The sequence below is a fragment of the Myxine glutinosa genome, chromosome 1 (genome assembly GCF_964187855.1).
Source record: "Myxine glutinosa chromosome 1, kmMyxGlut1.1, whole genome shotgun sequence".
In the NCBI taxonomy this organism is placed as follows: domain Eukaryota; kingdom Metazoa; phylum Chordata; class Myxini; order Myxiniformes; family Myxinidae; genus Myxine; species Myxine glutinosa.
In genome coordinates, this window is record NC_136261.1 from 329122612 (window position 1) to 329140730 (window position 18119).

Consider the following 18119-nt stretch of genomic DNA (forward strand, 5'->3'; position numbering starts at 1 on the left):
TGCTCTTCTTTCCTCAGCTTTCCATTCCAACTCTTTTAACCTTTCCTGGCTCTGCAGTTGCATCTCCATTTTCCGGAGCTCCACATTTCCTTTCTCCTCGGGTAACCAATCCAAGGCTACCTCTTCCCATGTTCCTTGTCCCACTAGAGACTCCACCACCAATGTCTGAATCTCAGCTTTCTTCATACGAACTCGGACCTCCAAGTTAAAATATTTGGCCAATATCATGAGTTCCGATCTTTTTAACGCCTGGAACTGTGCCTCATTAGGGGACACCGCAAACTTTTCTGCGTCAAACACCATGGTGACTATCAGTTAGCACCTGTTAACCTTCACACAAAAAAATTCCAATTTTTTGAAAAATTTGGGAATGTTAGAAAATTCCAAATTTGGGAATTTTGGGAATGTTAGGGAATTCTATCCTGGACGAGGCCCCCAATTTCAGTTACGTGCTCCTCCCCAAACCCTGGTCATGGTGTACCTCCGAGCCCCGAGAGGAGTCACGGCAGAAATATGTGTTATTCTGTATGTCAAAGATCAATGGTGAAACCACACCAATTGTTACCAACAAACAAGTATTGTATTAAGGTCACACAAGAATAACAGTACAATAACAATATTAATCAATTGCACAACCAATATATCATTCCTATGATGGTACCATCAGTTTCGTACAATATAACTCACTGTGCTCCAAGTGAGCAAAAATAACATTCCCAATGTCTCTGTCCCAGCTTCAAACCAAAGTCGATCCACGCTCCAGTGATCGTCAGAACGATGTTGTATCGAGCCCAGAATCCCGCTCGGTTGACAGTCACTGCCAAAGATAGGCAAAAGTGTCCTCAAGAGGCGGCTAGGAAATCACACCTTCAGGTACAGACCTTCAACGGCTCCCAATCGGCGAACCGCAAATTCACACTCAAAATCCATGTTACACACACACACCAGGGTTAACGTCTGGATGCGGTGAAATGGTTGAAGCGAGGTGAAAAACCTGGAGCGATGCGAAAATCCAGCGCGAGGCAAAATGGCCAACGGCCCGTTCTCGAGACGTAACGGCACTCTAATGATTCTCTTCGGAATCAACCGCAAAACCTGTCACGCAGGTTTATCTGTCACAGTGATAACAACTCTGTCACAGGAATCCCTTTCCCAGGAAACCCCAAAGTTCACTCGTGACCCTCGTTCGCCACCGTTTGCTCCAGACCTCCACGTAGCTCGACTCCTTCTCCGACCTCACTCGCACCGCCTCTTTTCCTCTTTTTTTTTTCTCCTCTTCGTCCGGTTCCCAATCCGGTTTCCAGTTTCTTTTAAAACACTAACTTTTTTTACCTTTTGAAAACAGTAATCTCTATTTCACTGAAACGATAACAATAATAGTACATGCAACCAAAAATGTTTGCAGTGGATGAGAACCACAACAACGGAAGTGACGAATCCATAACACCTAGACTCCAACTCACATCAGTATAGGAGGAAACAGTCTAGTTTAGAGAATAACTTGGGAGGCCGAAAGGGTGTATGAAAGGGTGTATGAAACGGTGTATGAAAGCAACATAGCCAAGAATATTTAACATAACTGCAAAACATTCTTTAAGTATATAAGAGGTAAAATAAAGGGTTAAGAGAGGAGTCTCGGCCCATTGGGGAATAGCAACGGAGAATTGGTGGACAATGAGGGTGAGATGGTAGACTCAATAAATTTTTTTTTTTTTTTGCTTCTACATTTATACGGCCCAGTCAGGGGAACTTCCAAAATGAAGAGTATCTATCTCGGGGGAAAGGAAGAGCTTTTACAAGAGATCCCAGTGGGAGTGGAGGAAGTGAAGAAGCAGCTAAAAAAATGAAGGCATGTTGAAGCTCCAGAACCGGATAGTGTGCATATTAGAGTATTGCAGGAGGTGGTAGAGGAGGTAAGTGGTAGTGGTAGTGGATATTTTTAAAAGTTCGCGGGAGTCGGGACAGGTACCAGAGGATTGGAGAATCGCAAATGTAGTACGGTTATTGACGAAAGGATCCATAGGATAAATGAGGAACTATCGACCTGTTAGCTTGACCTCAGTTGTGGGAAAGGTGTCAGAGACATTAATTAAGGAACAGATAGGTAAACATTTGAATAATTAAAAAATAAGATATTGGGTTATACGAAGTATTTTCTGATTGGGTGGTTGAGGGAAGGACAGAAGTGCAATGGATGCAGCGTCTCTTGACTTTCAGAAGGCATTTGATAAGGTAACACATCGGAGGTTGCGAAAGCCAAATTGAGGGCTTGTGGTGTGGCTCGAAGAATAGCTAACTGGATTGGAAACTGGTTTAGTGATAGGAAGAAAAGAGTGGCTGTGAGTGGGAGCATGTTCGGTTGTGAAGATGCAAGTAGTGGGGTAATTCAGTATTGGGACCGTTATAATTAACTCGCAGAAATACCTGGCGTTGCCGGGCAGGGGAGGAGGAGGGAGGGGGAGGGGAGGGGGGGAAAGGGGAGGGGGGAGGAAAGGGAAGGGGGGTGAGGTATGGGGGGGGTGGGGAGGAGGTGGGAGGGAGGAGGAGATGGGGAGGGGAGGGTGGGGGGGATGGAAGATGGGAGGAGAGAGGGGAGGGAGCAGGGGGAGGGAGGGGAGAAGGGGAGGGGAGGAGGGATGGGGGAGGCAGGAGAGGAAGGGGGTTCATATATATATGCTGGTGGGTGAATGGGGTGAGCATGTTCATCGTTCATCGTTCAGCATCTTGTTCAACATGGCGTTCATCATGTTTGAGGTAAGTGTGATGCTGATCAAGAAGAAGAAGCCGTACCACCAACTTTTTACCCCCACACACACACAGGAGCCTCGAATCCCGTACATTCGCAGAGAGTGTAAATGGGCAGAGTATCAGGCAACTTGAACTTGGCAGCCTGGCCTGGCTCGTACATCCAAACTTCATTCTTCAGACGCTGGTGACCAGGCTGCCGCTGATAATCCCCACATAATCCCAATGCAGCCTGCGTGGGAGTATAGCCACTGATCTATAGTATAGCAGGCAGCGTGGAGTCTGGCGGCGAGGATGGAACATCACGTGATCGCTCTGAGCGAATCAGCGAGCTGCTCTGGCACAGGCTGAGATCAGTGTATAATGTTCCTCGCTGAAATGCGCTAAGTTAAATATGAATAAAAAATATGGATCTCGTCATCGGAGGTCATTTTTAGGTAGGCCATGTCCTTCCCAGGCCCAATGGCCATGTCAAAAATCAAGTACGTGAGCCTCTCTGTTTAGGAGTCTATAGGTTAAAAAAAAAACCACACACACGCGCACACACACCACACACCACACACACACACACACACACACACACACACACACACACACACACACACACACACACACACACACACACACACACACACACAGTGTTTTATTTATATAGATAATCTACATCAATGATTTGGACAATGGGGTTAAGTTTCAGGTTTATAAATTGGCAGATGACACACAAAGGGTAAAAAAAAATATATAACCATCTTTAGAGGCCATTTTTCCCCGCAAAGCGGGGGTTGGCCTTTTTCGGGAACCGTGGTTGTTGTTGTTTTTCGGTCCCCTTTTTGAAGCAATGTTTTACGGCCGGATGCCCTTCCTGACGCCAACCCTTTTTGCCGCCTTTAACGACAAACAGGGAATTACCAGTGAACTGGTACTCAAAGGGTAACTGGTAACGTCAAATGACACACAAAGGGTGATGATCAGATTCAGGAAAGTCGCAACACTGATAGATTGGAAAGATTATTGGCCGATGCAGTTTAACAAGGAAATGCAGGGGTGCTGAGGATGGGTGAAAATAACAAAAAAAATATTATATATCAAAAGAGGTCATGTTAATGCTGTATAGGAATTTAGTGCAGCCTCAATCTCGAATATCATGTACAGTTTTGGTCACCACATCTGAGGAAGGCTATATCTGCCTTGGAGAGGGATACAGTGCAAGGCTTCTAGATTGATTGTGGGCCTAGTGTTGGAGATTCACCACTTATAGACTCAGCTGTGAGGAACGGTTGAAGAGAAAGGACTTTATACATTGGAAAGGAGGCGATTGCAATTGGGGATCTGATAGAGATGTTTAAAGGAAATTGCAGTGCAGTTTCTTTTTTCAGCAAAGTGGACAGCGTTAGGACCAGGAGCGATAGCTTGAGGGTATAGATGAGAGTTTAAATCGTTCTAAGGCAGGGGATCTTTCATTCAGAGAGTGGTTAATGCATGGAATGGTCTCCCCAGAAAGGTAGTGGCAGTGAAGGGATGGTAAGCTTAAATGGGATTTAGGTAGGTACCTGGGTGTATTGGAGACGGAGGGTATAGGGATGTTAGCTTGTGTGTGGATGGGTGATGGTTTTTGGGGTTGGTGCAGCACAGGCATGATGTGCCGAATGGCCTCTTCCTGCACCAAAGTTCCTTTTGTGTAAAACAAATGTGTGCAGACAGGAACACAACATGCACCCTTTTCCCTTTAGAATGTTCCCTCAATACCAACCTGCCCTTCATGTGATGACTGCGGTCGCGTTGTACACTTCTAGGTGCAAAGATTCCATTCCCAAAGCTTAATATGGTCTCCAAACATTTATTTTTGCTGAGCAATTCAAATCAGCAAATGCATAAGAAATTCATCAATGCAAAAACAATGCAACATGGAGACATTCATCATAGGTAATCCTATCAAGACTCAAAAAAGGTACAGCTGTTTTGAATGTGTGTTGTGTGAGGTCTTGATGAGGGTGCATTAAAGACCCACCCAATCGGCGAAGGTGATATATTGTAGTTTATGCGTCACCACAACAGCAGTGCGTTGATCCTGGCGCAACATCTTCAGTATTCCTTCTTGCATGAGGTGGTCGCTCAGGTGGATATCCAGTGCAGAAAATGGATCATCCTGCCATTGACAGTACCATATGCATCACAATTACTTTTAGGTGAACTAACCAAGATATAGGAGCTTGTTTTAGGATAATTGCGTTAAAATCAACGAAATAAACTTTCAAGGTGAGAATAATATTTACAAAACCCTTATAGATATCTCTCCTGCCCACTGTATGTCAGTCTTTCATCATGGGCACATCATTGCTATATGAGTAGACGAGCATATGGAGTGGAAGGGGATAATCAATGCTTACTATTTCCTCTTTTTCTTTTCTTTTTTTTGTATACAGAGTCGAGGCTCGTGTAAGAGCTAACACATTAAACACAAAAACATAAACGGACACATAAAACATAATAAAGGGAGCAGGAGACAAGAGGGGGAGAGAGAGGGAAGCACACAAGTACAACAGGAGAGAACAGGGACATCAGAAGATCTGTGGAAGGGAGAGGGCTGGGGAGGGGTGTGGGAAGGGGGCGTGGGGGGGGGGAGGGAGGAAAGCGGTACATGGTATAAAACAAGTGGACACCATTAGGAATTTCAGGAAAGAAGTTTGGGATTGAAAGAGGCGGATTTGGGGTGTTTTAATGGGGGTAGAAAAGATCAAGGTTTTGGAGGCCAGCTTGGAAATATGGTTTTCCCAGGAAAGATCATGGCACTTAGTGAGACCCAAAAGCTTGAGTGACAGAACTTCTTGGAGACGATTGTTGAGAAAGTAGATGGGAGGGTTGTCCAGTCGGTCTTTTCGGAGAGACATCGTAAGAGTGTGAGATTTGTCAGGATTGAAAGACATGTTCTACTTGTTTGCCCAGCCTGTGATTTTGTCCAAGTCTGCAGAGAGTGGGGAGGCTGCAGACTGCCTATCTGAGGGTTGGGATATGGAGCGGCCGAGAGTGGAGTCATCAGCAAGATAATAGTAGTCCTCTTATAATAATAATAATTTAAATTAATAATAGATATTGGTAGCAGGCAGTACATGTCTAAGCCGTTCTATGTGCATTGCGGGCAGAGCTATTTCATAATAGCAAAGGTACCTGGTGTTGTCGGGTAACGCCGGATCCTTCCTCCATCACCATCCCCTCCCTCTGGGCTCCCATCCATCCCTTACCCTACCTCCTTCCACCCCACCCACTTTCTTCCAGAATCATACCCCTTCCCCGCGACAGGTGGTGGCTCGTGTGTTTACAAGTTATAATTTGTGAGAAAATGGCAAACGCGCACACACACACACACACACACACACACACACACACACACACACACACACACACACACACACACACACACACACACACACACACACACACACACACACACACACACACACACACACACACACACACACACACACACACACACACACACACACACACACACACACACACACACACACACACACACACGTTATTTGAAAGCACATCAATTTCTTTGCAGTTTCGTAATGGGTGTTGACCTTTCTTATGTTTTCCATGTAATGCAGGGATTAATTTGCTGTTGTTTCAGGTGACATTACTGTGATGTATGTGATGAAAACCTGTGATGAACATACGAGTATGTAGATGATTAAGTAATGCACCATTAAACCTGAAAGCTTTTGTTGACTTGTTTCATGGCATTGAGAGGGCTGGTAAGATAGGTTAGAGGTGTGTGTGTGCGTGTGGTGTGTGGTGTGTGGTGTGTGTGTGTGTGTGTGTGTGTGTGTGTGTGTGTGTGTGTGTGTGTGTGTGTGTGCGCTTGCCTTAGAGCTGTCGCAATGGCTTTGAAAAAAGGGCTCATGCCTGGAACTTCACTTCACATTATTTCCCATGGAGGTGAGTACACCTTTCTCAACATCTGGTTGAGAAAATTCGTTGTCCTTATATTTATGTCGAAGCAGAGAGACCATTCTTAAAAAGGCTAATTTTTCATTTTGACCAGTCGAGCCTGGGTGTGAACTCGACTCAGGTATAAACTGCTACCCTGATGTTTCCAATGCAGGGTGATGGCTCAATCATGTATACACACAGACACAGACAGACACACAGACACAGACAGACACACACACACAGACAGGCACACACACACACACACACACACACACACACACACACACACACACACACACACACACACACACACACACACACACAATATTTGAAAGCCTTTCAATTTATTTGCAGTGTGGTCCATGGGTGTCAACCTATCTTCATCATCAAGGGACATTATTATGGAGGTTAGCAGACAGCCCACACCGTCCGTTAGCAGAAGTTAAAAGTCCCAGGTATCACCAGCACCCTGAACAAATTCCAAATCCCTGCCACTGAATGTAATGTCAGGCCTGGCCAACTGATTAACGAAAGACTTCGGCCAAAAACTTTCCCTGGCCACCAAGAAGGTTGGAATGAATCGGATCGTTCAAGAAGTAGTAGTTTCATGACATCTTGAGTACAACAAATAATTGCTGAGTTACCTGCTCATCGTTGTGGTGTAACAATTGCTCGAGACTCGAGACCCCGCTGCTCTTGTTGCTGTAGAAAATTTGACCTTTTAAAGACGTAAAGGAAGCTTGCCTTTTCCTCGCAATCTCTGATGGTTAATCTATGCCAAGAAGCATGAGGAAAAATAAAGTTTGTTTCTGGGTTGTTTGGGCTCGATTGAAGGTCAATCCGAGGTGCATTCAATGCGATTTAGTTCAAGAAGAAGAAATAATACAACATCCGGTGGAACTTTACAATTGTTTTGGGAATATCATATGTATGGATTATGGGTGTTACTGATAATTATCTTGTTTAATTAATGGTTAATTAGTTTACAAATTATATGGCAATTTAGTTGACGACTTAGCTTCATGTTTACTTTTACATCTGGGCAATCCATGATGGTTTTTCCTGGGTTTAAATCCCAAATACTCGTTCTCTAACATCACAGTTATTTATTTAAAAAGGACAAAAGGTAAATTGACATCTATCATCTACATCTATCATCTACAAATCTATCATCTATTCTACATCTATCATCTATCATCTATAAATCTATCATCTACATCTATCATCTATTCTACATCGATCATCTATTCTACATCTATCATCTATAAATCTATCATCTACATCTATCATCTATTCTACATCTATCATCTATAAATCTATCATCTACATCTATCATCTATTCTACATCTATCATCTACATCTATCATCTATAAATCTATCATCTACATCTATCATCTACAAATCTATCATCTATTCTACATCTATCATCTATCATCTATAAATCTATCATCTACATCTATCATCTATTCTACATCGATCATCTATTCTACATCTATCATCTATAAATCTATCATCTACATCTATCATCTATTCTACATCTATCATCTATAAATCTATCATCTACATCTATCATCTATTCTACATCTATCATCTACATCTATCATCTATAAATCTATCATCTACATCTATCATCTATTCTACATCTATCATCTATTCTACATCGATCATCTACATCTATCATCTATTCTACATCTATCATCGACATCTATCATCTATTCTTAATCTATCATCGACATCTATCATCTATTCTACATCTATCATCTATTCTACATCTATCATCTATTCTTAATCTATCATCGACATCTATCATCTATTCTACATCTATCATCTATTCTACATCTATCATCTATTCTTAATCTATCATCGACATCTATCATCTATTCTACATCTATCATCTATTCTACATCTATCATCTATTCTACATCTATCATCTATTCTACATCTATCATCTATTCTACATCTATCATCTATTCTACATCTATCATCTATTCTACATCTATTCTACATCTATCATCTATTCTTAATCTATCATCGACATCTATCATCTATTCTACATCTATCATCTATTCTACATCTATCATCTATTCTACATCTATCATCTCTATCATCTATAAATCTATCATCTACATCTATCATCTATTCTACATCTATCATCTATTCAACATCTATCATCTATTCTACATCTATCATCTACATCTATCATCTATTCTACATCTATCATCTACATCTATCATCTACAAATCTATCATCTACAAATCTATCATCTACAAATCTATCATCTACATCTATCATCTATTCTACATCTATCATCTACATCTATCATCTACAAATCTATCATCTACATCTATCATCTATTCTACATCTATCATCTATTCTACATCTATCATCTACATCTATCATCTATTCTACATCTATCATCTACAAATCTATCATCTTCATCTATCATCTATTCTACATCTATCATCTATTCTACATCTATTCTACATCTATCATCTACAAATCTATCATCTACCATCTACAAATCTATCATCTACATCTGTCATCTATTCTACATCTATCATCTACATCTATCATCTACAAATCTATCATCTACATCTATCATCTATTCTACATCTATCATCTATTCTACATCTATCATCTATTCTACATCTATCATCTATTCTACATCTATCATCTACATCTATCATCTATTCTACATCTATCATCTCCATCTATCATCTATTCTACATCTATCATCTACATCTATCATCTACAAATCTATCATCTGCATCTATCATCTATTCTACATCTATCATCTACATCTATCATCTATTCTACATCTATCATCCACATCTATCATCTATTCTACATCTATCATCTCTATCATCTACAAATCTATCATCTACATCTATCATCTATTCTATCATCTATTCTACATCTATCATCTATTCTACATCTATCATCTACAAATCTATCAACTACATCTATCATCTACAAATCTATCATCTACAATCTACATCTATCATCTATTCTATATCTATCATCTACAAATCTATCATCTACATCTATCATCTACAAATCTATCATCTACATCTATCATCTATTCTACATCTATCATCTACAAATCTATCATCTACATCTATCATCTATTCTACATCTATCATCTACATCTATCATCTATTCTACATCTATCATCTATCATCTCTATCATCTACATCTACAAATTGGCATGCCCTTTTACTCTGTGCAGTCTCCTCTGTTTAACCTGATTATCCATATGTGGGATATTTACCTCTGCCACCGAAAGTGGGCGCGGAGGTTACAGTGCCTTCAGAAAGTATTCACACCCCTTGACTTTTTGACATTTTGTTGTGTTAGTCTGAATTTAAAATGGATTACGTTGAAAAAAAATTGTCAGCGATCTACACCAAATACCCCAACATGACAAATGTTTTAAAAAATTTTTTTGAATTTTCTATAAATTTATTGAAAATGAAATGTAGAAATATCTAATTTACATAATTATTCAGCCCCGTGAGTCAATACTTCATAGACGCACCTTTGGCAGCAAATATAGCTTCAAATCTTCTTGGGTATGTCTGTGTTAGCTTTGCACATCTGGAATTGGAGAGTTTCTCACATTCTTCCTTGCAGATTTGCGAAAGCTCGGGCAAGTTGGATGGGGAGCATCGGTGAGCATAAATCTTCCTGTCTTTCCACAGATTCTCAATGGGATTCAAGCCTGGGCTTTGGCTGGGCCACTCAAGGACTTTCACGTTCTTGTTCTGAAGCAATTCCAGTGTTGCTTTGGCTGTATGCTTGGGGTCATTGTCCTGTTGGAACGTACACCTTCACCACAGTACAAAGTCTTTTGCACACGGAAGCAGGTTCCCCTCAAGATTTCCCTGTATTTGGCTCCATTCATTGTTGTCTCTATCCTTACAAGTCTCCCAGTCGCTGCCACAGAAAAGCCCCATAGCATGATGATGCCACCACCATGCTTTACGGTAAGGATGGCGTGAGATGGATGATGAGCTGTGCTCGGTTTCCACCATTCGTAGCGCTTTGCATTCAGGCCAAAGAGTTCAATTTTCATTTCATCAGACCACATTATCTTTTGCCTCATGCTCTCAGTCTTTCACATGCCTTTTTGCAAAGTCCAGGCAAAGTCCAGGTGACTGTTTTGGATGGGGAATATCTCCGTAGAAGACAAGAGATGGTGGTGAACAGCTGTTTTAAAGACCTGGAGGGAGGAGTGGGATTGAAGAGAGTGAGGGAGTTTGTTCCAGAGGCGGGAGTAAAGAGGAATGAAGGAGTGAATGTGAGCAGAGAGTCTTGATTTTGGCAGTTTCACGAGAAGAGGGTTGCTGGCAGATCTTGTGTGACCTGTAGGAATATTTGAGGGAGAGCACAGAAAGAGCTGGGGGAGCTAGGCTGGATAGGAGTCGGTAGAAGACAGAAAGACCACCTGCCTGACTGCAGTGAGTGAAAGGCCCTTATAATCAGCTTAATCGCGGGAGATTCCAATGATTCTGAAAGCTTTGGTTTCAACAGCGTGAAGCCGAGCCAGGTGTGAGGCAGGAGCACCAGCCCAGAGGGGAGAGCAGTATTCCATTGAGCTGCGGATGAAAGCCTTGTATGTGGTGAGGAGCTCAGGTGTGCCAAGGAAGGACTTCGCATGACGGAGGATGCCCATTCGGCGACTGGCTTTGGAGGCCAGCTTGGAAATGTGGTTTTCCCAGGAAAGATCATTGCAGATAGTGAGACCCAAACGCTTGAGTGACAGAACTTCTTGGAGAGGATTGTTGAGAAAGTATATGGGAGGGTTGTCCAGTTGGTCTTTTCAGAGAGACATAGTAAGACTGTGAGATTTGTCAGGATTGAAAGACGTGTTCCACTTGTTTGACCATTCTGTGATTTTGCCCGGGTCTGCAGAGTGAGGAGGCTGCAGACTGCCGATCTGAGGGATGAGGAATGGAGCGGCAGAGAGTGGAGTCATCAGCAAAGAGATAGAGAGGATTTTCAAGAGAGTCGGAGAGATCATTGATGAAGACCAGAAAAAGCACAGGGCATAGATAGAACACTGCCTTGGGGAACTCCAGCCTGAACAGGAAGGGGAGATGAGAGAAATCCATTCAGGGCCACACGATGACTACGACCAGAGAGGTAGTCCACAAGCCATGCGTGGAGATTTCCATGGATACCAAAGGAGGAGATTTTGGTGAGCAGAGCGGGGTGCCAGACCGTATCAAAGGCACGTGATATGTCAAGGGAGACAGCTCTGAATTCCTGTTTGGCATTGAGGACCTCCATACATTGTTGAGACAGCAGAAGCAGCATGTCCAGAGTTGAGTGACCTGGTCTAAAATCAAATTGATGATCAGAGATCAAGCCATTGGAGAAGCGGAGGGATTTGATATCCGAAGCAATGATGGATTCCATGACTTTGCTGATAATTGGGAGCAGGCTGATTGGTCTGTCGCTGCAAGGATCTGTTTTTGCACCTTTTTCTGTAAAGCGGTAATGTTGGTTGATTTGCAAACAGATGGCAGAATACCTTGAGCAAAAGAGAGTGTGAAGACAATAGAGAGAGGGTGTGAAAGCAGCAGAGCAGGATTTTAGGACCCGTGGGCTGATGCTGTCTGGTCCAGTTGCAGAATCAGAGTCGAGGTTTGACAGAAACTTCTCCACCTTGTCAGGAGAAAAGGACACAGAGTCCAGGACCAGCTGGGTTGGACTGGGTTAGGTGGGTACAGAGAGAGATGGGTTTGGGACACAAGATTTAGAGGTAAACACAGAGTTGAGGCATTCGGCTTTGTCACGCGCAGTGTCAACTGTGTAGCCATTTGAGGTGAGGGGGAACAAACACCAGAAACAGATTTGACAAGACACCACCAGGATTTGGAGGAAGGAGACAGGTTTGAGAGTTCAGTCTTGAGAGTCGAGAGATATTGTTTCCTGGCTCTCCTGATGGTGGACACACACTTGTTCTGAGCTTGGTGGAAGGAACTGAGATTGCTTTCAGTTGGATTAGCCTTCCAAGAGGCAAAGGCAAGTTGTTTCAGGGCAACTGCCTCACCACAAGATTCAGAGTACCATGCATGGGAGGAAGGGTAAGACAACTGAAGAAGAGATGGGATAAATCTATGCATGAGAGAGAGAGCAGTTTGCTTTGCAAGAATTCCCAGGAAGAGTTGATGTCAGAGGCAGTATAAATGGGAGACCAGTCCAGATGATTGATGGCTGCTTGAAGACCGTGCCAGTTGGCCTGAGTGAAATGCCAGACTCGTCGACACTGAGGAGGCTCGCTGAGAATGGTCAGGGAGATGTCCACTTTAACAAGCACATGATCAGAAGAACAGATTGGAGCAGAAGAAGAGCAGCAGACATTTGCAGGGAAGTTTGTCATAACCAAGTCTAGAAGAGAAGATACTCCGTTGACTGAGATCCGGGTCGGGAAATTGACAGATTGTGTCAGTCCCAATGAGTCGCAGAAGTCCTTTGCTGAGATGCCATGGCTGGTGAGAGAAATACCCACACCCAGCCAGCTGGCATGATGACAGTTGAAGTCACCACATATGAGGAAGAGAGAGTTGGGATGAGTGGATAGAAGTTGGTCCATGTTGTTAGACAGTGAAATGTAAATGGAGCCATCACTGTTTGGAGTACGGTACAAAACACAAATGAACAAAAGGTGGGAGTGAAGGGGAAGCCGTAGCCAGAGGTACTCCTGGGGGTAGGGTGGAGAGATGGCAGTGCAGGGAGAGTGAGCAAGAGAGTTTTTGATAAAGATAGCAACCCACCACCAGGACAAGGCTCACGTCTATCATACCAGAGGAGGGAGTAACCAGGAAGAGATATTAAGGAAACAGAGACATCTTGAAGGAGGAAAGTTTCTGTTAAGCAGATTACGTCTGGTTTGTCAGAAGCAACCTGTATGGAGAGATAAATCAGGTTTGAGCGAAGACCCCGGATGTTTAAGGTCCATACCGTTGAGGAAGAGGGAGGGGGAGCATCGGGTGCAGGACAGGGGAGGGGAGGGGTAGGGTAAGATGAAGGGCGAGTCGGAGGTAGGGAGAGCTGTTGATAGTGTGTCGAGATTGCAGAAGAGTTAGGAGAAAGGGAAGGATGAGGAGGGCAAAAGGTTTGATGGCGATGGGATGAGGCACAGTGAGGGGTTGTTTGATGTGGGGCAGAGCAAAGTAGAAGGTTGGAGGAGGTGGAGGTATGAGATAGAAGGGAGATGAATTGAGGAGGAGGCAGCTTTAAGGGGAAGGAGGAGAATTGGGGAAAGATGGTAGGGGGGAGATTTGAAGGGCAGGGGTTGGGGGGGGGGAGTTTTGAAGGGGAGGGGTAAGGGGGAGTTTTGAAGGGGAGGGGCAAGGGGGAGATTTGAAGGGGAGGGTGAGGAGGGACAATTGAAAGGGAGGAGTGAGTTTAGGAGGGGAGGTGTGAGGGGGGAGTTTATAAAGTGGATGATTAATGAAAAACGAACATTTGTTACAAACTGGGTTTATTGTGATTTTTAAGTCAGAGATCCATTTTAAAATGATAGAGGAGGTGTGGATTGAAGGTGAGTTTAGAGAATGTAGGGAGGAGGAACTGTAATAGAATGAGTTTTTTTTTTAAGTGGAATGAATTGAAGAGGAAATTGAAAAAAGCCTTTTAAATCGGAAGAAAAACAGCATGTAGTAATAAACCACTGAATAAAACACTGCAGGGGAAAGTTTAAACATATTTAAATAATATTTAAACAAAATCGTGAAAAACAATCTGGAAAAAGTCCCTAAGTGAGGACGTGGATTTGAGAAAGAAGGAGAAAGGGTTGAGTGAGTATGGAGGAAACTAGAGTTGGAAAGGCTGGAGAAATAGGAGATAAAGGGGGCGGGGCACAAGGCGAGACACTATTTTTTCCCACCGATAAGTGGAGACATACCAGAAAGACCATGTTGGTTTGCTGATACAATGCACGCGCCACTCCGATTCGTTGCCGTTGTCCTCCACTCAAATTGATTCCCTGCGAGTGACAATAGCCACAATTGTCATCACATCACAACGAGATTCATGTCATGTTGGCTACATACATTCTTGGAAGATCAGTGACCTATTCCACTGGAAAATTTAATAGAACAAAAAGTGTCCCACATGCCAGCAAGCTTTTCAAATCAAATTTCTCATTTTGAAAAAAAACAAGTATGATGTGTACAGTGTACAAAATGTGTACAAAATGTGTACCTCACATCACTTCCTACAAAATCAAGTATGATGTGTACAATGTACAAAATCAAAAACAAGTATGATGTGTACAGTGATGTGTACTAACAATGTACAGTTTTGAAGAGGGCATTCAGGTCCACAAAATATGTATTAAAAAGGAAAATATATATTTACCTCCATTGTAATAGGCCTTAATTAAAGAAAATTAAGCAGACCGTTTACAAGTGATGTCACAAAAAATACTCGTTTTACAACTGCGTCCATGCGTCAATGTCTCGTTTGACTGCATCATGAGCTGCCCGTACCCATCAGCCAAGCAATTTATAAACATAAAAAGTCCTATTGTACATGTAAGGGCTTATGTGTAAGGAAGTTGGTGCAGAATAGGTGCACATTTTTGCAGGTCACATGGAAGGTAAAATAAGAGGTTATTGTATAATAATATCAAGAGAGAACAAAAAAAAACAAAAAACTTGTGGTGACAAAAGTAACATTTAATAATTTTAAAAAACAATGATAAATCAGTCTTGCTGGTTAAGGCTAGTGTCGATTTGTGTGGACGGACATGATGAACAATTGAGGGAATCAAGAGGACGTTTATCAAGGTATGCCAACCACAGAGGATAGCTGGGAGAAGCTCACGTTTTGGGCATGATCCCTTCGTCAGAGCAAAAATAAGTCACTGGATGCAACACATTTTTGCTCCGCCAAGGAGTTAATGCCTGAAACGTGAACTTCTCCTTGCTTCCCACTGTGGCTGTCATAACCCATTTAACATCCTGTTGACTTCATCCATTGGTTAAAATATAGACAACTTCAGTATAGGCCATTCCAAACAGTTTTCCATACATCCAAAATGAGAATTTCAACAAGGTTTAATTTCCTCCCTCTATCACCTACTTATAATGCAAATAATATGGGCTGACAGGATGGCCTAGAGGTACACACACTCATCTGTAAGTTGTCTAGCCTAGTTTTGAATCCCTACCCAGCTATAAATTGCCATCCTGGTGTTTCACAGGCAGGGTGATTCATCAATGTGTGTGCCGTTCCTTGGATGTATTTTAAATGGGTGTCCCCTTTGCCAGCAATCATTGGTGGACGTTAGAGATGTTTTCTGGAGAGCACATATAAGTAAGCCATTGCTTGGACTCTATACCCCTTTGATCTGTACAGTCAAAGCTATTTACTGTCTGAGACCTGTGTCCTGTTCAAACTTACCCTCTCACCAATTACTGTCTGGTGTCCTTTAGGAAGGATGTCAATATCAGGCTTGAGAGAGCTTACTTCCATGACAAGATCATACCTGCATCCAACAGAGAGATCACTGAATGGAATAACGACTTGAAAGGGTTAATCGGGGATGGAAATCCAAAATAAAAACAACCACCTTTAGAGGCCATTTTTCCCCACAGAGCAGGGGTTGGCCTTTTTCGGGCACCTTGGTCCCCTTTTTGATGCAATGTTTTATGGCCGGGTGCCCTTCCTGCTGCCAACCATGTTAGTCACCTCTTGCGACCTACAGGGATTTACCAGTGAACTGGTACTCAATTTGCCGACCTCAGAAGGATGACAGGCTGAGTCAACCCCCCTGACGTTAATTCAGCGATCGACCGGGATTCAAACCCAGGATCCTAGGATCCCAAGCCGGCACCCTAACCGCTAAGCCAACACCAGGCTAATCAGTGATTATATGTTACACCATGGGCTTATCAACCAACATAACTGGATACAAATTAGCTACTATGTCAAGTCCATAAAAAAGTAAAAACCTCTCGTTTCCCTCGAGGAATCAAATGCTAGTCAAAGATCAGTTGCTGGAAAAGCCTTTCATCAAGAATTTCCATCATTATGGCTAATTAGTGGGCTCGGTAGACATAGTTCAATGAACGATGAGCCAGCAGGGGCCTTGACATAATTATGGAAACAGGTTTTGCGTTGGAATGAGTACAAGAAAATATTGCTCAAGTCTGATTCTGGAATTTGTAGAATGCAGCATTTAGAGCTCAACAATGATCACAAAATATGAAAGAACAAGAGGAGATATGATACAAGGACAGATTAGAAGTAGCATGCTCACCTTTGAGCAGTATAGTTGGGGCTTGATGAGCACCCGTTAATTGTCTTTAAAGGTTTTGTTTAAATTTACCCAAATACCCAGTTTTCATTCATGCACTCCCTTGGAGTTCTCTTAGTATGCGTACAAAGTTTTGGGCCACTCGGTTTCATGGTTTTGGAGTTATGGAGGACACACACGGACACACACGGACACACACACACACACACACACACACACACACACACACACACACACACACACACACACACACACACACACACACACACACACACACACACACCTTTGCATTTATTATAACAGATTTGAACACTATAGAACACAAATTACCCTGTACTAGTGAGGGTGGGAGGGTGGGAGGCCAGAAACAAACAGACAATGCAGAAATGGCGAATGCTAAAGCATGAAACCAATAAATTCTACATTCCTCTAGCACCTTCAGTCGCACGTCAGACATGGACAGCAAGTTTGTGGAGGACTTCCATGAAAAACGTACCCGTTGGCAAACAAACGGGTACGTTTGTTCCATGCCCAGTCAATGGCAAATCTGCATATGGCGATCCGCGAATTCACGTTTAGAAAGTAGAAACCGTCACGGCATTTCGTCATTCACTTGAACTCGATATCTCTTTTTTCATTCCAAACAGCATAACTCCAATCACAAATGAAATAACATTAATATAAAAAAATTAACTTTTAACAACATTCGTGACATAAACAAATATTTAAATCCTGATGTGAAGTCCGTACGGTTGGGTGAACACAATTACAAATTCAAAATCGTAATTGTATTCACTCAATTCCAATCATCATTTGATACTTTAACAAAACGATTAACACGATTAACGTTTATAGATTTAACATTACGATTGAATGATGGTTGTATTTGGATATTATCAAACCCACGCATTGCCGTCATCTGTCCACTTCCTCATTTGCGGCAGGTTCATAATTGTCATCAAAATCGAAACAGTATTTGTAGAATTTCAATAAAAGCCACATCACTGTTCATACCGGTAAATATTATTCCATCGTGTTTGGAAAAACTGGAAAACTTGGAAAACTTGAAAAAACAATATAGCCTATTTTACTCCCAGGGGTCCCAGGAATACCCACCCAAAATATCGTTGCGATCTGTTGAGCCGTTTTTGCGGTACCTTCGAAC

At 42.5% G+C, this 18119-nt stretch overlaps 1 protein-coding gene across 2 annotated transcripts in view; it reads right to left on the minus strand.

Moving 5' to 3' along the window:
* LOC137411924 (ATP-binding cassette sub-family C member 8-like) overlaps positions 1–18119 on the minus strand; it is a 242092-nt gene that overhangs the window by 138787 nt on the left and 85186 nt on the right. For both annotated transcript variants that reach the window (XM_068097203.2, XM_068097207.2), the window contains exons 19-21: positions 16099–16183; positions 14597–14677; positions 4754–4891 (exon numbers count right to left, since the gene is read on the minus strand). In XM_068097203.2, the coding sequence (XP_067953304.2) occupies positions 4754–4891; positions 14597–14677; positions 16099–16183 (304 nt within the window). The remainder of the gene's footprint in view (positions 1–4753; positions 4892–14596; positions 14678–16098; positions 16184–18119) is intronic.